This window comes from Malania oleifera, chromosome 7, assembly GCF_029873635.1.
Source record: "Malania oleifera isolate guangnan ecotype guangnan chromosome 7, ASM2987363v1, whole genome shotgun sequence".
Classification (NCBI taxonomy): Eukaryota; Viridiplantae; Streptophyta; class Magnoliopsida; order Santalales; family Ximeniaceae; genus Malania; species Malania oleifera.
In genome coordinates, this window is record NC_080423.1 from 12,857,168 (window position 1) to 12,885,088 (window position 27,921).

Below are 27,921 nucleotides of genomic sequence, written 5' to 3' on the forward strand. Positions count from 1 at the left end.
GTGCAAGCGGTGATACCTCAATCGCTTCAACCTTTCTCGCTCTTCTTTTCTGTCTGTCGCTCCCATTCCCAAATGGGTCACAACAAGCCAAAGCGATTTAGGAACTATCACTCTCACCGAGGCCAGTCCAGCAGCAATCGCAACCAATTTCCAAGGTACTTCTTTTTCAATCCGACAATCCTTTAGCTTTACTTTTGCAGCCTTTAACAAGAGTTTCAATTTCTCAAAATTCAACTGCTTTCTCTGTCTTTTCAGGGATGATGAGTCTCTTCCGGTTGACAATGGTATCTATTTGATCATTTAATCATTGATTTAATATAGTTGCTTCCATATTATCTCTTTGTTGTTTTTCCTTTGTTGGGATTGGAAGGAATTCTAGATGTTCGACGCATCGCTTCAGTGACAAAGGCTTGAGGTTTTGGGTGGGCATTTATTTATTTATTTATTTTTTTTGGAAATTGTTTCAGTGACTGAGGAGGAGGCAATGGTTCCGAAAATTCAGCTTGCAATGTGGGTATGGTTTCTTATTTTTGTTTCTCCATAAATTATTTTGATAACTTGGTGGTGAAAAGATGTAGTTGTGCAATTGATGGTTTCAGCATGTGTATATTGTTGTATTTATTTAATTGAAGAATGGCTGATATTTGGCATTGGGTTGTTTTTGGATGACGAACTGCCCTATAAGCTACCTTTTTTGTAGCTCACTGTTGTCTTGTCTTTATAACTATGGTTCTAAAATGCTTTTGTGTGTTCAATGCTGAGGATACATTACTTAATTGTTTAAAAAAAAAAAATGATGTTGGGAGAGGGATCTGATTGTTGTCTTCTTAGTTGTTTCTCCCTCCCATTTCCCTTATCCGTTTATGTTGAAACAGCACGTGCACCATTTATTTAGTAAAGGAACAAGTTTCAAACATTTTATCTTAAAAATTTAAAATTCAAGCTGCAAGTAATAGAAGACAATTTTCTTTTTGAACTTGTATTGTAATGTAACACCGTGTTGCAATTTCAGGTAGGTCTGAAATTTATGTATATAGGGCGTGAGTTTCTTAGAATACATATTTTGAAAATTTCATTTATTATGTTTCAATGAATCTAACCAGTGCCTTGTCATTTATTCAGGACTTTGGACAATGTGATGCAAAAAGGTGCACAGGACGTAAACTTTCAAGATTTGGCTTGTTGAAAGAAAGTATCTTCTTGACATTAACTTTGTGATCTTTGTTTTGTTCATGCTTGTATAACCATGGACCAAGGCTTTTTCTTTTGTGCATCTGTAGGTTTGTCTAGCTCTAACTAGTCTGATGTTTTCTGATTCTATGAAGTAAAAATAAAAAATTTCTACATTAGTAAAATTACTTTTCTATCAAGAGAAAAAAATATGTTGTATTTTTACTGATTATTTAATACAATTTAATCCTAGAATTGCCTCATAAATTATAATCTTCTTTGCATGAGGTATTACACAAGCACGCCATAATTTAAAGTATGTTACAGGAAGGATATGTTTCCTCTAAGAAAACTAGGCAAAATAAAACAGCACCACTTCGACCAGGGCTGGCAACATATTTTTAGAAGAACTTAGGGTTATGTTGGTATAGGACCATTAATTAAAAACCTTGCTTTTTGTTTGCTAAGATATTGTTTTTTGAATTTGCTAATATAACAATTATACATAAGTTTGGGGTATCTATTTTTTCTAGAATGGCGAAAGGCTTCTTTCAGAAACATGGGCAATATTCAGGAACCTTTGCCACAATGTTTATGAGATTAGAGTAAATCAATGGGAATGTTGAAGCTCTTCTATCTTCACACTTCAGGAAAAATTGAAGTTCTTGAAATTTGGTGGCTCTATCTTCCTTCTTCATAGCTAAGAATATATTAAATGTTCGAAAGGCTTCCTTGCCATCTCCTATAATTGTGGTCATTTTCATATTCATTTGAAGTTAGCGGCAATCTTTATTTTCATTATTAGAATATGGTACATCACTCATGATTTTGAAAACTAGGCAACAATTTAGAAACTCTACTTGTTAGCTGATTTAGTAGCAGTTGACTAGTCTGATTAAGATACAACTATGTTCAATGTGCTTAACTAAAGTCATCTAATGCTAAATCAGAATTTTTATGAGTATCCATTCTTTTGAAAGTAAAGGTGGTTCTTGCATGGTTGTACCATCAGGCATTGACTTCAAAATTTTATTAAGCATGTGTATTATGTTTGCCAATTTATTCCATTAATTTTTGCACATTTGCCACTAGTCATGACAGCTGGTCAATGCTGTGCAGGAATTGCGTGTTACCAATGGTTTTGGGGGCATTGTACTGAGGTATTTATATTTAATTTTATATTTGCTTTATTAGGTTTTTGGAAAGCTATTTTTTTGTTCTATTGAAAAATGTTACTTGGTTTTCTATCTAACAATAATACTATGGAAATCCATGCCATTTTTACGCCACTCAGATGTTATGGATTCAGCTAGGGACCCTCTTTGTAGCTACCAATCTTTTCTACATGTTGAGACGTCATCCATTTAACGTTATGCTGGATGATTTTAGCCCTATATGTGCTGTCTGCGTAAAAAAAGAATGCAATTAATAATTCCATTGGATCCTTAATTTAGGAAACCTTTCGAGGTGGGAAAAGCTAGTTAAGCCATAAAATGGTCAGTTGGATGCCAATGCATATGGAAATTAGAAAGGTTTACAGTTTTATGGTTGTAGATTTTTTGTAGCACTTCTTGCAATATTATTATCGACCAAAGTGATTCTCTTGGTTGATGTTGGAGGCTGTAGGGGCGGAGGGATAGACATCATTCCAAATTTTTGACATTACGTTGGTGGAATAAGGATTTGTATGGCCAAACCCACCTAGTGGAACTTTAGGCTTGATAGTGATGGTGGTGGTGGTTATAATTGTTAATGATTATTTAGTCATTTAGCTTTATTATTATGTGTTGAGTTTTGTTAGTAATAAATGTGAGTTGTAAGGGTATTATGGTCATTCCAATTGTACTTGACATAAATTATAAATAGAGGGATAGACCTATCATGGAGTTTAGGTCTTCTATTTTGCCCAATTATTCAACATGGTATCAAAGCATGATTCTGAAACCTAAACCCTAATTGTTACCACCACAATCAAAACTGAATACTAAAACCCAAAATCCCTGTATGTCTACCATCATAGAAGAATTTCTGGTAGCCTTAGAAAACAGCCAGCAGCAGCCAAAAGTCAGACCAGTTGCTGGAATTTTCTGGGCAACACTGCCAGTTTGAGAACATCAAATCTACTATAGATTTCGCAAAACAATACCATAGTCACCCTCAGACACTGCCTACCCACCCCTCACTGAAATCCTACCTCCAGGCAGTGTCCCACTCGCCCTGCGCGCCAGTCGAAGGCTTCCAGGGCTGACCCCACTTGCTGGTGTGTGAAACTATTTTCAGGCATGGTTTTGACCTGAAATTATCCAGCAGTGATCCAATCCCTCTATTAACATGTTATTGGAGTTTTCGTGATGTTTTTTGTCCAAAGAATTCACCTTTTAAACTTGCGCATGTGCGGCACCCAAGAAATGGTTGTTTGATGCTTCATGAAGCTGTTTATCAATGGTTATTGAGTTTATTGGGTCTTAAACGATGGGATTTGCTCTGTGTGTGTGTGTGCGTGTGTGTGTGTTTTGATTCAATGTTCTAATTTCTTCCATATACCAAAATATCAAGCTATTGGGCATGTGTTTTGCTCAAAGAACCAAGCTTTGTTGTAACCATGCACTTGTGGTTGTTCGGTGTTTGTAACAGTCATTGGTGACTTTCTTGGAGCAGTGGCAGTGCTTATAAGCTGTTTTTGTGAGGCTGTGACTATGTTATATAAGTTTGTTGGTAATTTGTTCATGTTAGTTTTAGTGTTTCACCTCTCCAATTGTTTTCAGTGCTGTGTTGCTTTCTTGGGGCTGCTTTGAGCTTCTCGGTGCTGTGGCAGCCTTGTACTGATTTATTTGCGACTTGTTCATGGTGGGTCACCTTGTTCTTGGTCGTTCTGATTGTTCCACCAATTAATCTTATGATCAATGTCTGAGTTTGTGAATGTTGGGATGGAGTTTTTGAATCCCAAAAGTATGGTTCCTTTGTAGTCACTTGTTTGAGTGAAACGCATAGTGTGACTATTTCAGAGGGAGGAGTATTCAAGGTTTCTATTGTATTATTCGTCTCAACAAGCATCTTATCACATTGCATCTTTTGCCCAGAAAGGTAATCCTACAGTTTGTATGTCATTTGGTATCCTTCCTACTAGTTCTTGGGTTATCGATTCTGCTGCCATTGGCCATATAACAAGTGCAACCAACTTCTTTTCTGATCTTCAGTATCCTAAAAATCTACCTCAAGTTACCCTTGCTGATGGGTCATTGGGTCCACTATCGCTGTTAAGGGGATAGGAACAGTAAATCCTACAGGTCTCTCTTTCTTCTGCTTTATACATTCCTAAATCTCCGTTCAATCTCATGTCAATTAGTAAGCTTACAAAGTCACTAAATTGTTCTATCACATTCTTTCTTGAATCTATGGTTATTTAGCATCTCAAGATGAGAAAGACAATTGGCATAGGATGTGAGGTTCGTGGACTTTAACCTTCTCCACCCATTGCTTGCACAGTCACAGCTGCACCATTTCAAATCCATTGTCGCCTTGGTCATCCATCCTTGGACAAGTTGAAACAACGAGTTCTTGCATTGAGTTAATGTCTAATTTTGAGTGTGAGTTTTGTCAATTAGGCAAACATCATCGTGTTTCCTTTGCTTCTTGGGTCGAAATATGGGTGGATAGTCCTTTCATACTAGTTCATTTTAATATTTGGGGTCCTAGTTGCGTCATATCAAAGTTGGGGTTTCAGTACTTTGTTACATTTGTTGAAGACTACTCTAGGATGAATTGGTTATATTTAATGAAAGATTATTTCGAGTTGTTTGATTTCTTTTGTGCCTTCTGTTCCAAAATAAAGACTCAATTTGATATGCCAGTTAGGATACTTCGTAGTGATATGCCAATTTAGTACTTATATGACTAACTCTGGTATGATCCATTAGTCCTCTTGTGCCCACACTCCACAACAAAATGGAGTTGTAGAGTGGAAAAACACACGCACACACACACACACACACACACACACACACACACATATATGCTAAAAGTCACTCGTGCTCTATTGTATCAAATGAATGTCCCCAAAGTTTTTTGGAGTGATGTTGTGCTCATAGCTTGCTCACTCATCAATAAAATACCATCCTTTGCCCTTGGTGGTAAAATCTCATATTCAGTTATTTTCCCTAAGGCTCCTTTGTTCTCCCTTCCTCCTTGTATATTTAGCTGTGTGTCCTTTGTCCATCATTTAATTCAAGAATGGATAAGTTGGATCCTCATGCTATCAAATTCATTTTGTTGGTCTATTCCTTTACTCAAAAGGGATATCAATGTTATTGTCCTACTTTAGATCGATTCTTTGTCTCTGTTGATGTCACCTTTTTTAGGTCTACATCATAATAATATGATTCCTTGAGTTCTATTGACCTTGATGAGTCCCTTCCTCTGCCTTGCCTTCTAGATCTAGATCTAGTATCTGTGCCCAATCCTCCTACATCTTCATCTAGTTTGAGTCCTTCTCGTCACTTGGATCATCCCAATTTGTAGGTATATATACGGTGACTCAAGGGGGAGGTGCCTCCTCCAGCTTCTACTACTGTGTGTCTAGTTCTTTCATTAGATTATCTTATTTCCCATAATGTTGATCCTCCTATAGCTGTTTGAAAAATAACTGCACTTGTACCCAACATTTGATCTATAATTTTGTTTGTTATGATTTCTTGTCATCCTTTTATTACTGTTTTGTTAGCACTCTGTCTTCTATTGCTCTTCCAAGATCTATTTTTGAAGTCCTATCCCATTTTGGGTGGAGGACAACAATGGTTGAAGTGATGCGTGCTGTACATGATGATGATACTTCGGATTTGGCACCTTTTCCTTATGATAAATCTGTGGTTGGTTGTCGCTGAGTGTACAATGTGAAAATCAATCCCAACGGTGCTATGGCTTGTTTGAAGGCATGCCTTGTTGCTAAGGGGTATAATCAGGTGTATGGTTCTCTCCGGTACTAAACCTGCCTTAGTAAGTTTGTTTATTTCTTTAGCCATCACTTGTCATTGGCCTCTACATCAGTTAGATGTGAAGAATGCTTTCCTATATGTTGATCTTCATGAAGAGGTATATATGGAGCAACCTCTTGGGTTTGTTGCTCAGGGAGAGTCAAGCTCAGTATGTCGGCTTAAGAAATCTTTGTATGGCATGGTTTAACCATTTAGTGTTGTAGTACTTGAGTTTGGGCTCCATTGGTGTGCAATAAATAACTCTGTAGTTTATCATCATACTCCATTTGGCTGGATTTTTCTTATTGTGTATGTGGATGACATTGTGATCATTGGTCATGATGATCGAGGCATCCAAGACCTAAAGCTTTTCCTACAGAGTAAGTTTCAGACTAAGGTCTTGGGACCATTGAAGTACTTCTTAGGTATAGAAGTATCGAGATCTCATACTGGAACTGTCTTGTGACAGAGAAAGTATGTTCTTGATCTTTTAGATAAGATAGGGTTGTTGGGATCCAAACCTGTTGATAAACCCATGAATCCCAATATTAAGTTAATGCCTGATTTGGGTGATTTGTTGCCTAATCCAAGGTTCAGTACCAAAGACTTGTTGGAAAATTGAATTCTCATAGTTGGTCGACCAGATATATCCTTCGCAACAAGTGTTGTGAGTTAGTTTCTCAATTCCTAATGAACAAGTCATTGGGATGTAGTAATTCACATTTTGAGATATCTCAAAGGTGCACTAGGGAGAATTCTCTTATATTAGGATCAGGGTGTTGGTGTATATGTGTGCAATGCCCACCTCCCATTAGTTAATTGGCACACTTACTTGACGTATGGTTCAGATAAAGTCGAAGCAGTAGACCGCAAAGACAGAAGACGTTCCCCTCTGAGACACGGGGGTTCGGGGGCAGCGCCCCCGGTGGTTGCCCCCCGAGACGGTATGGCCTATCCGGTGTAAACAGTGGGCACGGTATGTCAATGACGATCACTAATGTCAAAGACGACCACTAATGTCAAAGACGGCCACTAATGTCAAAGTCGGCCATGGTAGGTGAGCCACCCATGTGCTTCTTCCATGGATCAGAGGCTATAAATAACCCCCCCCCCCCCCACCGGAGCACCACACACATCTCGACTACTCTTTTGTTTTTCTATTTGTTGTCCTTTCGCCATTGAAGCTCATTTAGTGAGTGCATGGTTGGACAGATTGTTGTAATAAAACATTGTGTTATCTCTTCAATCGTCTCTTCAAAACAGATCTTGGTGTTGTTATTCTACATGGTATCAGAGCTGAAGGCTACTAAGAAGAAACAACTATAATTGTTGAGACGTTGCAATGGTTCATCTTTCACTACCGCATCTTCACCAGCACTTCGGATACGTCCACCAGCATTCACAAAAGGAAAGGTAGACGACACAAACTACACTTTGTGGAAGTTCAAGGTGAGTGCTATTCTGGATTCATATGAACTACTTGATACAACTCAAGGTATGGATCCAGAACCAATTGGCACGCCTGATCCCACCAATCCTAAGGTAATCATCCCTCCAGATGCTGCCCTCATCAAAGCATGGAAAAGGCGAAATGCAGATGCACTTTGTGCTATTGTCACAAGTGTATCCGATTCTGTACTTACGTTGATCTAGCATACATCCAAGGCTGCAGATGGTTGGAATGATCTGAAGAATCAATATGAAACAAGGAACTAGACACGCATTCAGAACTTTGAAAATCAACTTGCTGCAGAAAAGCTACATGACGGAGAATTGGCAGAAGTATTCATCACTAGAATAAAAAATCTGTGTGATTAGATGGCGGTAGTGAGCATAGCAAAGACCAATGAGGAGTTAGCTCGAAGATGTATTTGAGTGCTGCCATCAAAATATGACAGTCTGGTAGCTGCTCTTAACACGCAGATTAGAACTCCTGCACTAACCTTTGAGGAATTTTGTGCTTTACTGCTAGAGGAGGAGATGAGGCTGAGAACCAGAGAAAATGAAAGCAGTAGTGCTTTCACCGTGCAGATAAAAGGCAAGGACAATAATGTTGAAAAGAAGAAGGGAAAGAACAAGAAGAGATTTTATGGTACGTGCTACTACTGCAACAAAAAGGGGCATGCACCCAAGGATTGCAGAAAACCTTTCCACATTCCACGATGAAAAGAATGGCACGTTGAAGCCTACGTGGAATGTCAGACAGGTAGTAAATTGTGCTGAACCAGAATTAGGTCTTTTCATGGTTACAGAAGAAACGTGCTCAACTTCTCAAACAGTACCAGGAGATTGCTCATGGGTACTTGACAGTGGAGCTTCCCGACACATGACCAGCAAAAAGGACTGGTATGGTTCCCTTAAGCCTCTACATAAACCTATGAATGTGATTGTCGGAAATAATGCAAAGTGTCCGGTAGAGGGCATTGGATCCATTTCATTAAAAATCACGAATGACCAAGGTAAAACTCTTTCAGATGTCCTTTATGTTCCTCTAATTAAGAGGAATCTTTTATCTCTAGCTGCTATTACTGACCGTGACTATGAAGTACAATTTATGAAAACAAAAGCTAAGATCATTGATAGCAATGGTAGTATTGTGGGCCAAGTGTCCTTTTGTTTCCACGGTATTCCTCCGCCATAAGTGAGGGTTATTAATAAAATTAAGAAAGAAGGTACCGCCCTCTTTTACTAAAAAATAAAAAAAATAAAAAAATGGCGGCATTGTGGGTGAAGGTATTCGAAAAGAATAACTTGTATGAGTTTGTGGCACTTGCCGCAACAACTAGAGATACAACAAGCAGACTTTGGCATGAAAGTTTTGGACATATCTCCTAAGTAGTTTTAAGGAGACGCAGAGAAAGGAAATGGTGGTTGATCTGCTTGTAGTAGTTGATACTGCAGAGCCTTGTGAAGCTTGCATGCTAGGTAAGCAACATTGTATGTCCTTTCCACAAGAGAGCAACAACAAATCAAAGCTTCCTCTAGAGATGTTACATGCAAATCTCTGTGGTAAAACGACTACTCCTGCGCTAGGAGGATCTTTCTATTTTATGCTGTTAGTCGATGATTATAGCAGAAAGATGTGGGTGTACTTTCTTCGTGATAAGGCTGAGCCTTTTGTAAAATTTAAAGTGTGGCATAAACTTGTTGAAAATGAGACGGGTTTGCAGTTAAAGAAACTTTGAACAGATCGAGGAGGCGAGTTCACATTAGGGGAGTTCAACAATTATTGCAGTGCATTTGGCATCAAGCGCCAATTATCGGCACCAAAAACTCCACTACATAATGGCGTTGTGGAACGGTGAAATCGCACTATGATGGAGATGGCGAGAGCAATGATGAAGGCACAAGACCTTCCAAAATCGTTTTGGGAAGAAGCTGTTAATACAGTTGTGTATATCCTCAACTGATGCTTCTAAAGCTTTAGGGAACAAAACACCTCACGAGGTTTACTCTGGTAAGAAACCCTCTGTTTCTCATTTTAGAACATTTGGTTGCAGATGTTTTGTGCATGTTCTAGATGATAGTCGAAGGAAGTTAGATGACAAGAGTCGAAAGTGCATCTTCTTGGGATACAGTACAGAATCGAAGGCATATTGTCTGTATGATGTAGAGGCAAAGAAGATCGTCACAAGCCGAGATGTGATATTTGATGAAGGACCACACTCAGTGGGAGATAGAGATTGGCCCACTTTATCATCAACCGATAAAGTAGCCCACCATGTGCCTCACTCAGAGTAGCAGATTGAGGTGAATGATGAAGAAATTCAAAACCAGCTTGTTGTACCAGTAGCACTTGTTCAAAAGCCACACCCTAGGTGGTTACAGCAGCTCTTTGACGAAGGCAATCCAGAACCTGTGAATCAAAGTTCACAACCTGATGGACCTCAAAGGTTGAAGAGAATAGAGGAACAACAATGATTAGCAGAACACTTGGTAAATATGGCCTTAAAGGTTGATATAATCAGTATAATTAAGGAACCAAGTAGCCTAGATGAAGCGTTGGCTGATCCGAAGTGGAGAATGACTATGGAAGCTGAATATGAAAGTATCATGAAAAATGATACTTGGGAGATTGTGGATTGTCCCCCTTGTAGGAAGGTAATCGGCATGAAGTGGATATAGAAGGTAAAATATAAAGCTGATGGTACTTTAGAGAAGTACAAAGCACACCATGTCGCACAAGGATTTTCTCAGGTGGACGGTTTTGATGTTATTGAAACCTTTGCATCAACAGCTCGCATGGAAACAATTTGTCTGGTTTTGGCTACTACTGCACATAGAAGCTGGGTGCTATTTCAAATGGATGTGAAGTCTGCATTCCTCAATGGTCATCTTAAAGAGGAGGTTTATGTGATGCAACCACCTGGATTTGAATTGCCAAATTCAGACAATAAAGTGTGCAGGTTGAAGAAAGCCTTGTATGGGCTGAAACAAGCCCTCAGAGCTTGGTACTAGAGGATTGATTCTTTCTTCACCAATTATGGATTTTGTAGAAGTACCTCTGATGCAAATTTATATGTACTGAAGGAGAATGAGATGTGTGTAATAATTGTACTATATGTAGATGATCTTGTGCTTACAAGTGACTACGAGGAGAAGATCAACAACATCTGTGAAGGCCTATGCTTAGAATTCGAGATGACAAACTTGGGGCTACTCCACTTCTTCTTAGGCATTGAAGTGTGGCAGCATCCAGGAGAAATCTTTATTTCTCAGCAACGATATGCTCAAGAGTTATTGAAGGCATTTGGTATGGCAGAATGCACTCCAGCAGTTACTCCAATGGAAGTAAACATTAAGCTTTCCATTGAAGATCCCTCTCTACTTGTTGATACAAAGAGGTACAAAAGTCTAATTGGGAGTTTGGTGTGCCTGTGCAAGACAAGGTCCGATATCAGTTTTGCAGTTGGTATTCTGAGTAGATTTGAAAATAAGCCACGAGAAATTCACTAGAAGACTGGAATGAGGGTCCGTAAGTATATAAAAGGGACTCCTCATTTTGGCATCTTCTATACACCAGGGAACTCCCTAATTGGATATTGTGACTCCGATTGGGTAGGAGATATTGAATCTAAAAAGTTAATTTTTGGATATTATTTTCTCTTTGGGAATAGAATCATCTCTTGGACAAGCAAAAAACAGCCAATAGTGTCGCTATCATCCACAGAAGTTGAGTACAAGTCAGCTTGTCTCACCTTATGTGAAGCTGTCTGGTTAAGAAGACTTTTTACTGATAATGGGATAACGATAAATGCCGTAACTCTGATTCACTGTGACAATCAAAGTTGCATAGCTATCAGTAAGAACACGATGTTCTACGCAAGAACCAAGCACATTGAGATTCAGTGTCATTACATACGAGAACTCATTGAGGATGAGGTTGTTGAGATGGAGTATTGCCCAAGAGAAGATAATCATGCAGATATCTTCACCAAAGAATTGGGTAGTTCCGACTTCCAGAAGTATCGGGATGCTTTTGGTATTGGTCCAAGAGCGTAGGTGGACATTGAGGGGGGGTGTTGGTGTATATGTGTGCAATGCCCACCTCCCACGAGTTAATTGGCACACTTACCTGACGTATGGTTCAGATGAGGTCGAAGCGGTAGACCGCAATGGTACCACGAAGATAGAAGACGTTCCCCTCCGAGACACGAGAGTTAAAGGGCAGCACCCCCCGAGACGGTATGGCCTATCCAGTGTGAACGGTGGGCACGGTATGTCAAAGACGACCACTAATGTCAAAGTTAGTCACTAATGTCAAAGACGGTCACTAATGTCAAAGTCGGCCACTAATATCAAAGTCCATCATGGTAGGTGAGCCACCCATGTGCTTCTTCTACGGACCAGAGGCTATAAATAAGACCCCCCCCCCATCGGAGCACCACACACATCTCGACTGTAAGATTGTTTCCTCTTTTATTTTTCTATTTGTTGTCCTTTCGCCATTGAAGCTCATTTAGTGAGTATATGGTTGGACAGATTGTTGTAATCTGATTGTTGTAATAAAACTTTGTGTTATCTCTTCAATCGTTTTTTCAAAAAAAACCTTGGTGTTGTTATTCTACATAGGATCACACTTATATTTAGGAATATACAAATGTAGATTGGGTTGGGTCACCTTCCGCTCAAAGATCCCCAATTGGGTGTTATATCTTTGTTAGTGGTAATTTGGTGTCTTGGAAAGTAAGAAACAAACTGTGGTGGCTAGGTTGAGTGCTGAGTCAGAGTATAGGGCTTGGGCGCATACTATATGTGAACTTGTTTGGCTGAAAAACATGTTGAAATAACCAGGTTTGTCCACATTCTCAGCCTATGGAGTTGATGTGTGATCATCGATTTGTTATTCATATTGACTCCAACCTTGTCTTCCACGAGTGGATAAAGCACATTGAAGTTGATTGCCACTTTATTTAAGAGAAACTTGTACAGAAGCTCATTACAATTACTCATGTCTGAGTTTCAGCTTGTTAATTTGTTTATTGAAGCCTAGGGAGGTGCTCGTGTGAAATTCATTTATAACAAGCTAGGATGATATGATATATATGCTCTAGCTTGAGGGGTGTTAATGGTCATTTAGTCATTTTGAATTTTTATTATGTGTTAAGAAGAGTATTGTTAGTAATAAGTGTGAGTTAGCAAGGGTATTATGGTCATTCCTATTGTACTTGACGTATATTATAAATAGAGGGAGAGACCTATCATTGTGTTTAGGTCTTTCATTTTACCCAATTATTCAACAATAATATTTGTTATTCCTTACTATAAAATGATGCCTCAACTAAATCTGAGTTGGTTTCAGATTTTTTTGGCTCATAAGCCTGATACAGTGCATCCTTCCCTCTACTTTTTAGTTTTCTCTTTAAAAGTTATGTTTATTTTATACGTCTATTTTTCATTTTTGTATTTGCATTGGCAGTCCTGTTGGGAAGCAATGTGTCTCAAAAGAAGATTATGCTTTAGTGAAGAGGAAAGGATTAGCTGTTGTGGATTGCTCATGGGCTCGCTTGGGTGATGTCCCTTTTGTGAAACTGCGTTGCACTGCTCCTCGTCTTTGTATGGATTTCTAACAGTGTGCTTGCATTTTATTATTCACTCATTATGTATGCAAGCATATTTATATTCACTCAATTACAAATTTATTCTTGTGTTGTTTATTTTGCTTATGTTTTCTATCTTACTTTGTTTTTGTTCCTTTATGTCCATACTTGATCTTTGCCTTATTTATGAATGATAATATGCTTAATATCGTCCTGTTTTACATGCACAATGTTGTATTTAAAATTTTCAAGTGTTCATCATTGTATTGTGTATGTTATCCTTATAAATTGGGCACCATGCGATGCATGTAATAGTTCAGCCACTGGATGTCATTGATTATGATTATCTCGCTACTTGAATAATATTATTAGATATATTGGATTCCAGAAGAGGCTTGCTTGAAATTTTTGAACCACTGGGGCACTGCTGCAAGTCTACTTATATAGATCTATCATGCAATTATTAGAATGAGTTGGGATCCAAGTTCTTATCTAGATTTTTTTAATAACTCAATAAAAAAAAAGAAGATTTTCACTACTTCATTGGCAGCGGTCAATGAACATGACATTATAGGTGTTCTCCTGATCCTGTTTGTTATCCCTTCAGATTTGGTGCATGTTTTGTGCATTTTTTGTGAACTGCAAAAACCATTTTATCTAAGGCCGGTGCGTACTTCCTTTACAGCTTGTTTGGATTGGGTTATTTTGGGGAGGGACAAAATGGGGGAAAAAATAATTCTTATCTGATATTTCATTGCATTTTATGTTAGAAGTGGAGAGAAAAAAGGGGAGACTGAAAGCCTTTTTTGACTCCCCCCCCCCCCCCCCCCCCGCGGGGGCAGTTCCTTTTAAATCTCTTCAAAAGTGGTGAGAATTGTAGAGAAAAGGAACTAACTTTAATAAGGAAAAATTATAGTACCAAAGATTGCCCATCTAAATACTAGGAAACAAGTACTACTATATGCATTTACTCTCCTTGTTCTTCCTCTCTCTAGTTATCAATATAAAGCACAATCATTCTTCATTGAAAGAGATCACTTTCCTTTCTTTCATTTTTTCTCATGGGTATCCAAGTGAGTTGTTGGATCCACATAGCAGTTTTTTTTACATCCTTTTAACCAATTAAATTTGGGGGTTGACTCGATTCACTTTGAATCTCTGCATAACTCTAGCTTTTGACATGTCGTAGGAATAGGCTAATTTAACTTCATATCATACAATATGCAAATGAAAGCAATTTTGTTCTAAATCATTCACCCACATTGAAGTGGTTGTTGCTATTTTAATCATTATGAGAGCATACCATTTTATGTTTGGTAGGTTCTTTAATGTTAGTTGACTTGAGGATTCAGTGATCTTATGGAATGCCTTGTATTGGTTCTTTACCATTTTAGCATTTCCAACTTGGCTTCGTTGTTATGCTTATTTATGATTTGTTATGGAATTGTTATGTTTAATCATCAGTTTTTGAGCCCCTAACTTAAAAACTAACCAGATGCATGGAATTGCAGTGCCATGGCTTGTAGCAGCAAATCCAGTAAATTATGGTCGACCATGTCAGCTATCTTGTGTGGAGGCTTTATCCGCTGCTTTACTGATATGGTGCCAAAATTTTCTCTATCTTGTCTCTGCTTGTGTGCTACTTTTTTTCCTTGGGTCTAATACCATGCTGTGTGTACTGTTATTTCTTTCTACTTCGTACATTTGTAATTGTTGCTAGAACTGTTATTTTGCCTTCAGAAAAAGGGAAACCTGGAATCTGGCGTGGAAAATAGTTGAGATCTGATTCACTTATTTGAGTTATTTGTGTATGGTATAGTTCTCTCTGAATGCTTCTTTTCTTTTTGCAGTCTTCCATTACATGCTCTTTTGGAGGTGAGATATCTGTAATAATGGAAAATCAAAATTATCACGAGGGCTTTGCTGCCTTATGAGAGTTTTCTTCTCTCCCATATCTCTCTCAAAATTATCATGAGGGGCTTCCTACCTTATGAGAATTGTTTTCTCTCCCTCAGCTCTCTCTCTAGTCTCTCCATCTGTGTATCTATCTTTTGAGTTGTGGTTTGAGAGAGGTTAACATGGGAGATTTTGTCCATGTGTTGGAGAAACATAGGGCTTGGACTCATTAGATCAGGATCCAAGCAAGATGAGTGTGTTGCTTGTTGTTGGTGTTCGTCTGGTTGGAGAGGTTCAGCTGAATTTTTCTTGTGAAATTTTCTTATCGGGTGTGGAATTACTGTAATGATTTAGGTAATTCCGTAGATGTGTAGTTGAGTTACAATGGGTGGCAACATTCTATTTTCATGAGGAAAGAGTAAGTATTTTTGGCTTAGTTTTGTTGATGTGTCGAGAGATGTGGTGTTGTTGCATCTGGATTTGGCTATTAATTCCACTTGGGAATGAGGTGGAGAGATATGATGATAAAAAATGAGGTAGTCTATTGTGAGAATGGATGTGGTAATGTGTTCATATGGTGGATAGACTGCTTGTAGAGAGGATCATGAAAGTAGAGGTGTCGTCCCAAGAGGGGGGGTGAATTGGATTATAAAATTTTTCTTTTAATTCTTTTAACAAATTCTTAAACCACTTGTTTAACAAACACACAGCAAAGCTTTTTGATTACTCAATCAATCCACAAACCAATACTTAACACAAGTAAACCAAAACTCAAACAATCAACCAACAACTACTCAACAACTTTAAAGTAAACAACCAAAGATACCAAATTATGATTAAGTATGCAGCTCTTCAGCACTTTCAGCTTTTGGAACCCTGTGAATGTAGGAGTATGTTTCAAGCCCTGTATTAAATGAATTGTTTGCACTTCTCTTAATAAAGATTTCCGCAAATGATTAAATAACGTACTTCCTTTTTAGGTTTCCGCAAACGTTTAATCAAAACGTACTTTCTTTTATTATGTGTCTTCTTGTTATTCTCAATTCTTAACTTCAGCTACCTGCACTTTACATTCACACACAACAAAGTATATATGCTGAAAAGTAAAGAGAATGAGGAAGGAGAGTGACACCACGTTTTTTACGAGGTTCGGCTTATCCCCAGCCTATGTCCTCGCCTTTGGCCAATACCACCAAAGGATTCCACTATACCGTTCCTTTCTGGACGGAACAAACTGTTACAAGCGATACCCCACGCTTAAACACTCTTTCACTAGGCTAGAGCAACACCTCTCCAAGTGATACCCTACACTCGGTCACTCCTTCAATAGGCTAGAGCAGTGCCTCTCCAAGCGATACCCCACGTTCGGTCCAACGATCCAACAACCTGGAATCGTCAAAGAACTACAAGGAAACAAGATACAATTTCTGCATACAATAGCACTCTCACATAGAGTAGATTAGTACAAATTCAAACACTAGATATTTCAATATTCAAATATCAAATTGAAATACAATGAAGCTCAAGTAAGAATTTACCAAGTTCTTTCTAGATGAGAATTAGCAACTCAGAACTCAGAGGTAGGATGATTAGTACTTTGGAAATTCAGCACATCAGTTGAGCAAAGATTTGAGCAAGAGAGAGCTTTGATAGCAAGATGAATTTCAGCAGATTTTTCAATTCTTGGTTCTTTGTTGTTGTAATTTGATTTGCAAAACCATGTATTTATAGGCTTAGAAAAGTAATTTCGTGTTGCCCAAGATTACTTGGAGTATCTCCCAAGTTTTTAGAAAATTTGGGGCACAAGAAACCATTATTTGAAATTTAAAACATTTAAAATTTCTAGCCGTTAAATGTGTTCAGACGACTAAAGTATCGGGTTTAGTCTTCTGATGTTCCTCAATACACTGAAAAATTTGAACTAGACACAGGGTCAGGTAACTGAATTGAGGGTTTAGTCTTGTGAAGTCCCAGATCAGATGATTGAACTGAGGGTTCAGTCTTCTGAGGGTGTACTGCCTCTTCTATATTCCTTCAGAAAAATCTTCAGTAGACTGAACGAATTCTTCAGTCTTCTGAAGAAATTCTTCAATAGACTGAACGAAATCTTCAGTCTTCTGAGGGTGCATCTTAGTCATCTGGGCAGACCAAATTCAGATTTTTCATTTTAGTTTTCAAAAATCCTTTTTGCTCTCTTGCTTTAATTTCTTATAAAACATTTTCTGGGGTTTTAAATAAGGTCTCTAAGTCAATGAATAACCCTAGAAGGGCTTTCAACATATTTCCATAAGATATTTAAATACGAAGTACTTGCATAAAGACTTCTTAGGACTTTTGACATTCTAAGAACTTAAGTCTTCATGCTTGTTCTTTCTTTGGCTCCATCTTGTCTTCAAGCTTTAATATACTTTAACAAGTTATCATTCATGCTCTCATGATCTTCAAGCTTTAATAGATCATCTTTGAATCCATGCCTTTTAAGCTTCATTTGATCATCTTTCTTTGAAGTATAAGCTTTTAATGATCCTTGTGAGCTTTTGACCTTCTATTCACATACTTGAGTTCTGAAATATGATCACTTAACCAAATATGTTAAGTTCCTCTGATTTGTTATCATCAAAACAAGATTTTAAGCCTTTGTAAGGCCAATAGATCAAAGGTTACATAATTACTTTGCCATTGCATGTTTTAGGGTGCAGGGTTGCTATGAAGAAAGGAGGATAAGATGAATTTGCGCTCAACAACTTTTGGGCTTAAAATTAGTTGTGATTGTTTACATTAGAAAGGAATAGGGTTCTAATTTAATGTTTTGAATTGGGCTAAACATTTAGGCCTAATAGTGATATCGTGGATATAGGGTGCATTTTTTTCACAAGTCTAAGGGAGGCTAGGCTAGGCTAAAGGAGTGGTTGAGGGCTTATCCGGGGCTTAGGCAAGGGAATCTTTTGTTTCTATTTTTGGTTACCTTGGTGGGGAATGTCTTGAGTAGGATACTCTTGCATGCACATGCTTGTGGGTGATCAGGGGTGTATCATTTGGTAGGGAGGAGGTGGATGTGTTCTCCACTTATGCCATGTGTATCTATGAACTTTCTTGAAATTAAAAATAAATTAATTGTTAGAGATATGTAACTGTGCATATATTAGCGACATCTGTAATTGGTACATTTATTTGTATAAAGGGTGTTCTCAAGTATCAATGGTTTATAACAAGGGACAGGAACAACGAAATAGCAGTAAGTGATATAGAAGCAGAAAGTGATTGATTTTCTTTTTTAGAGTGAAGAGAGAGTTTTGTTGGAGGAATTGAGACCAATATGACTATGATTGTATTCTAGAAGAGACTTCTCATGTGGCAAGTACTTTGATTGTGGATTTGGCTGGGATTAATACTTTTGATGATGGATACGTAAAGCACAAGGTCAATTTAACAAGAAGTAATGGTTGGGATATGAGGTAGTAGGAGAATGTGAAGCAGGCGATGGTCTTTGTCCATTCCTATTAGAAGATCACTCTAGTCCTTTTGAAGGAGTTCTGTGACAAGGATGTCTGAGGCTTAAATTTCAAGATTGCTTGCATAAGTGATGATCTTATGCTTATTTTCATTACTCCAGAGGATTGCTCAAATCTTATTGAGAATCAAATTTTGAAGGAGTTTGATGATAAGGACAGTGAAGCTTAAGATCTCCTAGAGAAGGTGAGTTTGAGATTTACTGCTAGGGGCAGGAAATTAGATTCAATTCTGCATGAGCAAGGTCAAAGGGAAAGGAATGATATAGAGAATTGGAAAACTTGAAGTGTTCTGTTAATTACCATGGCAAGGGTTTGAGAAAAGGTTTTCTAAAAGAAAGGGCTGTTATGGTTGAAAGGGAAGATCCTTTGGAGGTGTACTACTTTTTGGAACAGAATTCTAGAATCTTCTCTCTAGTGTTTTATTTTTGTTTTTGTAGGGGAATGAAACTGGTTGATGTGAAAAGAGATTGGAGAGCATTCTCATTTGAGCACTTTTTGTCCTCTTCCTTTTCCTTTTATATTTCTTAGCGTGACGATTTTTGGTTCTCGATTTTTTGTGGTTTTGCTTGTCTAAATAAATTTTCTTATATTATACAAAATGTGGTTTTTTGAACAAGTTTATTTCCTTCGTTTTCTTTGTTGTCTTTTATTTGCTTTAGTTTCGAGAAAATTTTGCCCACCTTTAAGATCACAATCCCTTTTTCCTCTTTTAATAATACAACCATTTTTTCCTCTCATAATAATATTTCTTTTATTATTTGAAAAAACTATCATGAGTTGTAATATTTGTTTATTTTAAACATTGAGTCTCCCAATGCTGATGCCTTTACACGACAATGTATGATATGGATGCCATAAAAAGCTATCAGCCTCGGGCTTCTGAAGTTATCTCTTAAATCCCTTGTAAATTCAAAGTTTAGCTTGGTTGTTGAGTAACCAAAAAATGTTAAGGATGTCAGAAAAAGAAGAGATTTTTTTTTTAGATTTTTTTTTCTTCTGTAGCTTGGAATTTTTGTAGTTTTCAATTGGATTGAAAAAATAAATGGCAGGAGCAAACCTTATTGCTTGTATCATCGTACCAATGGAGTTAGTGCTAGCAGGTTTAATTGATAGGGGGTGGGTGCAGTATTGTTGTGGAAGGTAGTGATGGTGGTACAATAATTTTTGATGCCATGGGAAATGGTGATGGCAGTTCAAGAAGAGGTGATAATTTGGTGATTGTGAAAAGAATGCAAGATGTGGTTGGAAAAGACTTATTTTTTTCAATTTGAAGTACCTTAGTGAGTCTCTTTGATAGGACCTATAGTTTGAGCGTTTGTCTAGGTTCCTTTTGGCATTGTTCTTAATGAGTGGGCCCCTTGTGCCCAAGGGGAGTTGCCATGAATTGGTCACTCCCCTTCCTTTCTTTGCCTGGATGAGCATCTCCAATCCCTAAATTATATTTTGTCAAATGGCAAGTTAGGTTAGAATTTTATGAAGGGTGACTCACTCTAAAAATGAGCAGCGCAAAGGCTATCCCAAGTATAAGAGTTCTATTATGTAATATTTAGCCCAAAGGCCAGATCGTCTCCTCAAGGAATGCAGTTTAATTCCAAACTTTGTGTAAATCCAAAAGTAAATAAGAAAAGAAAAGTTTTACTGAACACAGTTTAGATTCGGTTTTTGGGATTTTTGAGATTTTATGATGAAATTGAAATGATGCAAAATCTAGACTATGAACCTAATACGCATCAAATTAACAACAAGAAATGGGAAACAACAAATAAACGACGGGAATTAAACACAAGTCATATTTCTCACTCAATGATTCATCCACACAATAAGATAAACGATAACAAAATTAGATGCGGAAAACAATCCTATGTTTAAACATTCAGACAGAAAATAAATCCTACATTTGAAATTCCGGACAAAAGCCTAAAAACAAAAACTTTCAAAGTTAAACTTAACCCAACAAATATTCAAATCCTGAAGAAAGATTCTAAAGAGAACAATCCGAACTTAATAATGAAAAATAACCCAAAACCAAAATTAATTCCAACAATGATATTAAATAAAAAAAAAATTAACTTGATAATAGAAATAGCCCAAAGAGATATTTAAACTCAAACGAAGACTTTAAATAAAAGAAACATCTGAACTTAATAATAAAATAACCCAAACCAAAATGTAATTCCAACCAGATATTTAAATTGATATTAAAGCAAAATAATTACAGACAAAGTTTCAACATGATATTTTATATAACCTTAAATGAAATAAAATAACTAATAAAAGAGAAGAGAGAGAGAGAGAGAGAGAAAGAAGTAGCCGTGAGAGAGTATGGAGGAGAGGAGGGGTGTTGCAGCAGTTCGTTTCCCCTCCCAAGACAGCCCCTCTGTGGCACACTACTGCCAAACCCTCCAAAAAGCTTCTAAAAGAAAACCGTTCTAAAGCCTACTCCAAAGCAAAAACACAAAAAAAAAACTAAAAATAACGACTCCTTCAAAAAGCAACCCTAGCTGCCTATTTATAAAAGTGAAAACCTAGCCTCCCTTTTTGCTTTGCAGCTCTCAAAGAGACCATCATGCATGCACATGGGCTGGCCACCCCCTTGACGTGGTCACATCAATGAATTTACATGGGCCAGCCTTATATTTTTAAAGCCTTTCTTTGTAGTGAATTCAGTTGCCCTCACACACAACCTCACAGCATGCCCAGCGCATGCATCCTTTTAACATAAAGCCCAGCTCACGGCCCTTCTCCATGTTCACATACGGGCCCATTCAAGTTGCATGGCCACTATTCACGTGGACGGCCTCTTGTGCATGGTTACTATTCACGTGGACGGCCCAACAACTCACACAGCCAGGCTTCATCTTCATGCATACATGCCTTTCATGCTCATGTGCACGGACCATTCACACACATGACCCTCTACAATTCTCAAGCATGACTCATATAAATTTGCGTGCAAGGCTTCATTAGTGCATAGTAACTTCGGCTCCTCTCGGTGTTGCATGCATGGCCTGAGTGCTCTTCAATTTTTGCACACGCACACGACTTCAAACAATTGCGTGCATACGATCACATGCATGGTTCACGTACACGGTTTCTCTCACGAACGACCTACATACATTTTAATTTCAACTTTAATGTCCAAAAGTTATCTTGAAATAATAAGACACAAGTATTCGTTAATTTTCAACAAAAGTAAGATAATTATCTAAAAATTATCAAATGAGCTCATTGATTAAAATAATGAACATAATCAGGCATTTAAGTGAAATTGTAATATTCAATTAGCAGTTTTAAATGCCTAATTACGCAACTTTGACGCGTAATCAAAGGGGATATTTTTTGGACATGTGTGGTTGATGAATTTAGGTTGCTATAAAAAGAATGGTTGATGAGTTCAGGTATTTTCTTGTGGATTGAGATTCTGTAGAGTTAATGGTTAATGTTGGATATATTTACTTAGTCATTTTTGTATATAATTATCTATTGATGGCTATGTTTTATTTTCATGCCTAGATATAGAAAATAAAGTTGCATTGCCTAAAATTACTTTCTACACCTTTTCATGTGTAGCGTGGACTTTTAAATTAGAGGTCATAATATCCTGCATGTTCATTATCTGGTCGAGTGTATAATTGGTAGTTTTTGCACTTGTAGGTCATTATAGTTACCCTTGTTCTCCCCCCCCTCCCCTCTCTTCTCTCTCTACATTGCTGCATAATATATTATCTGTTTTTGAGTATATGTGACTCAAATGGGTGGTTTTTCTAATAAGCTTGCTTTAATTAACTTTTACATTGTATGCTCATTTGTTTAGCATGTTTGCATTTTTGATAAATGGTTCATTATGTTTGAACTCTCATTCCATGTTTCAACAGTGGGGAAGAGGAAACTGCAAATTTGTTGCTTGGCAAGTTTAAGTGGGGTCATGCTTTCCTTTCCTTGAACAGGTACTCTCTTTACTCTGTATTGGTAGTTCCCATGGTCATCCGCCCTCCAATTACAAGTAAATGGGTGACGTCCAACCATGAGAAGCTGATGGCATTTTCCTATTAATATTTTAATAGAAAGTTTTGAACTAATAAGAGTCTCAACTGCAGAATTTTAATCTCACTATTCTTGCTGTGTATAGATGGATCCAGTTGCTCCAACATGTTTGAACCACTTGTGCAGTGAAAAAGCTAAAATAAATGGCCATTATTTTGGTTGAGTTCAAGTCTTAAGATGGGTCTGGATTTGATGGGTTTGGATCTATTTCTTGGAATTGGATTCTCTGAAATTGTGTGTGCCGCCAGTCGTTGATAGGTGATAATGTGTAGAATGTTATTGTTAATTGCAATATAAGATTAAGAATGAATACAGAAAGGAGGTGTTTGCATGCCTTTGGAAATGATATGATTTATTTTCTTGTTTGCATTGGATTAAAGCTTATTTCGCAAAATCACAATGCAAATCAAAATGCAATACAACTAGTAGTCACAATTAAGGCATTGTTGAGAAGATTCTTCGGACATTTGTCTAATCTTTTTATAAATGTGTCCATGATTTTAAGATACATTATAATTTTGGAGACTTTTTACACTCCCTAAACAACCCATGGACCCAGCTGCAGCACATGTACCTCTTATACCGTGTCCTAAACATGATTTTTTGTGTTTCTATGAGGGTTCTGTATTATGTCATGTACATGTGCTGTGTCCCTACTTCCTATTGAATTGACGTTGGAAGATTGAACTCTTCTCAAGTGAAAATTTTAAATTTTAATGAAATGATTTCATTTCAATGCAAGATTGAAAATTTGCCTAATACTATTTCTAATCATGACAACAAGAAGTACAATAGTCAAGCCTTAAGTCCCATTAAGTGAGGTTAATATCATGAGTCCTCTTTTGCCATTCCACATAGTCTACCTGCCATTCCACACATCCTACTGCGGTATTCTTAGAAAATCGAATTGTTGCCCAATTCTTCCTGATTATCTTGGTGCAAATTATTCTAGGATTATCCCTCTCCTTATATTGCCACACCTTTAACCCTATTGCTCAATTACCATTTGGTAAAAAGTTTTATTATATGACTTATATTTTAATTTTGTGATAGTTGCCACAAGTTTTAATATCTCATAAGCTTAAAGTACTTCTACGGTACTACCCCATTCATTTGACAACCTCCTAGGACAATTCAATTTCGATATATAAACTAGTTAATTATACTACTCTATTATCTCCTAAGCACTTCCAAAATTTAATTGGGATGACATCAGACATCAACTTATCCTTCTCTCCTCATATTGCCATACTTTTAACCTATTGCTGAACTACCATTTGGTAAAAAGTTTTTATTATATGACTTATAATTTAATTTCATGATAGTTATTACAATTTTGGATATCTCATAAGCTTAAAGTACTACTAATCCATTCATTTGACAGTCTCCTAGGCCATAAAATTCCATTAAATAAACTAGTTAATCATACTACTCTATTAGCTCCTAAGCATTTTCAAAATTTAATTGGGATAGGCATCGAACCCAAATTTTTCAATTTTTCATCCTCATTGGCTTTAGTTGTGTATAAATCTAAAATTTTTTGCCCTTTTCTCGTTTGTCAATTCTAAGTTAAATATTCTACTTGGTTTTCATTAAATAATGCATTAAAATAATTTTGTCATATTTCTTTTATATCTTCTTCTTTAGCTAACACACATCCTCATTTTTTCAATGCATTTGGTATTTCTTGGGTCTCTTTTCTTTTTCTGTCACTTGCAAGTTTAATATGTCTTTCCCCGTTCTTCAATCCCTAGTCTAGCATACGAGTTATGATATAGTTTAGGTTCACCAACAACAAATTTTTTTCTTGCCTTCTACATTTTTATTTTATTTTTCCCCCCTATATCTAAAATGTTTTAATGCCTTAAATCTCATTCTTTTTGTGTTTGTATCATCTCTCTATTGTATGGCCACTTTCTTTTGCCATTTTATCTTTAGATTTTATTATATTTTCTCTCTTTAGGTTCCACCTCCTAGTTCTCTTACACTGGTCTATATTACCCTTATTCTTCCATTTTTTTATGCATCTAATGCTAATGCTCTATATTTTGTGGGTAAACTTTCACTAAGAATAGCTTATGATACTTGCATGATAACTAATCTACCCTCCTAGTTAAGAAAAATCTATTTAGTTTTTATTTTCTCCAATCTTGAAAGTTTCTCTCATCTTAAAGCACTTTTTTTTTTTTTATAAGACAATGTCAGCTGACTTATTTTTGCCTCTGTATTCATGTTCTTCATATCCTTTAATAATCTTTATTATCCTTTCCTATGACCATTTAAACATGTTCTTAATATTTCTCTCCATGGCATCTCTTGTAAAATATTATCCATATCTTCCAAAAATGCGTTCAGGTGCATAAGCATTAGTAGCATTTAATCTCTATTGTCAGAAGACCATAAATTTTTTTGATTTTATCCTGAAGTCTTTTTAACATCCCCAATGCTATCCTTTAAGTTTTTCTCTGCAATGATGCCCCACCATGTTTCTTATGTTTTTGGCTTTCTATATATTAAAGTTTAAATCTTAACTTCTAAAGTTTTTTAGATTTTCCCTTGATTAGGTCTTGAAGAGATGCTTGGCAAATAGTTCATATAAGAGAGATTTGACAAATTTTAGACTCTATTTAATTATTTTATGCATCCCTTCTTTAGCCTAGCTTGGTACCAGCTGTGTGTGGAAAGAGTTAAAAGACTCGAAATACAACATAGGCTTGTATTATTTTTGATCATATAGGAGCAAATTTGAGATTTGAGAAAAATTATCTGCACTTTTTGTAACTCCGTTACTATTTCAACTTTTGACACTCCGAAATCAATGCAGGGAGCTTTTAAAAGCTTATTCTGAATGCAAAAGTAGTGCTGATATCATTTCAGTTCAAAATTCTTGGCTTTCAGAGCAAAGGCCATCGGTCCCAAGAGATCTCCCAGAAATAGAAGGTACTTTTCTCTTATTGTACATTCAAAGTAACCCAAATTATTGAATTATGAAGTTCAAAAAAATTTTAAACATGGTTTAATCTTCATTACTTGACGAAAATCAAGTTCTACGTGTCAGCATCTTTCTTATCTAATTGTTGATGGGATGACTTGTTTTAGAATCTGCTAGGTACCTCTGGTCACATCAATTAAACAAATGCCACCTAAACTAAGTAGTTTGATTACCTAGGTTTTGGCTAGTTAAACACAGTAGTAGACATGGTCATTTCTAGGGTTGGTTAGCTAATTTTAGTTCAGCACACAACATTATCTAGAATAATAATTTTAATTAAGGACATGTCAATGCATCTATTTTTGCTAGCTTGATGCCTAAAAACATCCCAGCTATTCTTGCTTTATAGCACCTTTCAACCCGAACCACATAACATCCTTCCTAGCTTTGCCATCATCGGTCATTGATGCATCTGCATACATCACGTGAGTCAACTTTCTTAAATTTGTCTTCTATTATTGTTACCCATCCTTTCTCATGACTCCATTCATTCTTAATCCAGTACTTTGTCTTCCCACCTACACTTGCTCAACATCTTCATTTCTGCTGTGTAACATGCTTCTTGATGGCCTAGAAATATATATTTGATATTTGAGGGATCTGTGCAACAAATTAACAGGGAAATATATATATATATATATATTTCCCTGTTAATTTGTTGCACAGATCCCTCAAATATCAAGAATGCTGATCATATGTTAACACTCACCATGTTCTTATATATATATATATATATTTCCCTGTTAATTTGTTGCACAGATCCCACAAATATCAAGAATGCTGATCATATGTTAACACTCACCATGTTCTTTTTCAAGGCTTATATGGTTGCCCCCCTTCTCGGAAGCCTAGAAAGTTGATGTGGAAGACACGTTCTCTTTGATTTTTTTTTTCTGTTCATAATCTTGCATGCTTTGCAATAGCATGTCTTTAACTACAATGGGAAATATCTTGATTTGTTGAAGATTGTTTCTATAGCAATTAGGAACAAGACTTAAGGTCTCAAGCCAACTTGGACATATGCTAATTTACTGTCGCTGCGCAGGAGCTAAGGTGGAATCTCACAATGAAGATGACGACCCTTGTTCTGATTCTGAAGATGATCTTCCGCCACTTGAAAAGAATTTGAATCATCTGAATTTGGGGGACAGTGATGGTGAAAGCGACTAAATAGGGTCCATTGTATTTTAACTTTGATGGTTGATACCTAAAGTTGTGGTCGTGGCTATCGGGAAGCATTATGTTGGAATGCACATTCCCTCAAAATATTTCTTCAGTAGAAAAATATAGTTATTTGTCTGTGGTTTTTTCTTTGGCTCTAGGTAGGTATTTTTTATCATTGTAACATTTATAATAGAAATTGTTTGTATGTTACTCTGTTGAAATGGAGATTTGTTGGAGGGTCTTAGCAACTCTAACTCTGATATGCTTTGTAATTAGCGAATTGAAATCTTGAAATCCATTCAGGTTGATGAACATCATGATTAACTTTTAATGCCCTTGTTGATTTTGATGCATGGCCTATCATGATTGGACTATAGTTTCATTAAATATAAAGCTAGGGCTTCGGAATAAAATGCCTAAGATTTAAACTAGTTTTGATTCTAAATCAATTCTCCCAAACATTTCACTGAATAAAAATTTAACTGACATTTTAAGCATTGTTTGATACACTAGTAGTTTAAGAGCAGCATATAAAGAAAAATTGTTGGAGGAACGTGTAAAAATAGATTGATCAATTCAATTCATCTTCCTACATTTCTACCTTCCAAACATTGTATTAGAGGTTGTGTTGCTCAATGTTCTATATAATTGAAATATTGAATAAATTTATACATTTTAGGGTTTTCATTTTAATGAAAAAAAATAGACCTAGTTTTGAATTTTAAGAGGGTTTCTTTAAATGCAAATGGTTGACATATTTTAACTAATCAGCTATCCTAGTTTTAATTTGAGAAGAATGTGAAGAAGAGAATGCCTGTATATATATGTGCTAATTTATATGTATATTTATACATATATGTATGTATGTATGCATGCATGTAAGCATGTATATTGCATTTTTTAAAGAAGAAGTCAACAAGCCTCCTCAAAATGAATAGTTATTCCACCACAAAAATGAACTAAATGAAAAAAAAAAAAAAGTTAGGCCCCATTTAAGAGCACCTAAAAAAAGTGTTTAATAGCACTTATCACTTAGAATAAAAACTTTTACAAAATAAAAGTGGTATTTGACTTTACTACAGTACAGCAGATACTTATTGTAAAAAATACTTTTTCAAAATCACTTTTTTGGT

General features: G+C 36.5%; 1 protein-coding gene across 1 annotated transcript; it reads left to right on the plus strand.

The window, feature by feature from the left end:
• On the plus strand, nt 1-27,100 carry LOC131159772 (uncharacterized). The gene is made up of 10 exons (XM_058114934.1): nt 1-155; nt 256-284; nt 468-514; nt 1,123-1,188; nt 2,290-2,330; nt 13,060-13,196; nt 14,692-14,782; nt 22,464-22,535; nt 25,457-25,572; nt 26,670-27,100. The coding sequence occupies exons 1-10, from the start codon at nt 73-75 to the stop codon at nt 26,792-26,794; spliced, it is 807 nt and encodes a 268-aa protein (XP_057970917.1). The 5' UTR covers nt 1-72; the 3' UTR covers nt 26,795-27,100.
• Nucleotides 27,101-27,921: the final 821 nt, after the last annotated feature.

Excerpts from the sequence above, each read along its gene's own strand:
- LOC131159772 (XM_058114934.1), top strand. The coding sequence starts at position 73 with ATGGGTCACAACAAGCCAAAGCGATTTAGGAACTATCACTCTCACCGA. Across the intron at positions 515-1,122 it reads AAATTCAGCTTGCAATGTGG|GACTTTGGACAATGTGATGC; the intron begins GTATGGTTTCTT and ends TCATTTATTCAG. Across the intron at positions 13,197-14,691 it reads TTGCACTGCTCCTCGTCTTT|TGCCATGGCTTGTAGCAGCA; the intron begins GTATGGATTTCT and ends ATGGAATTGCAG.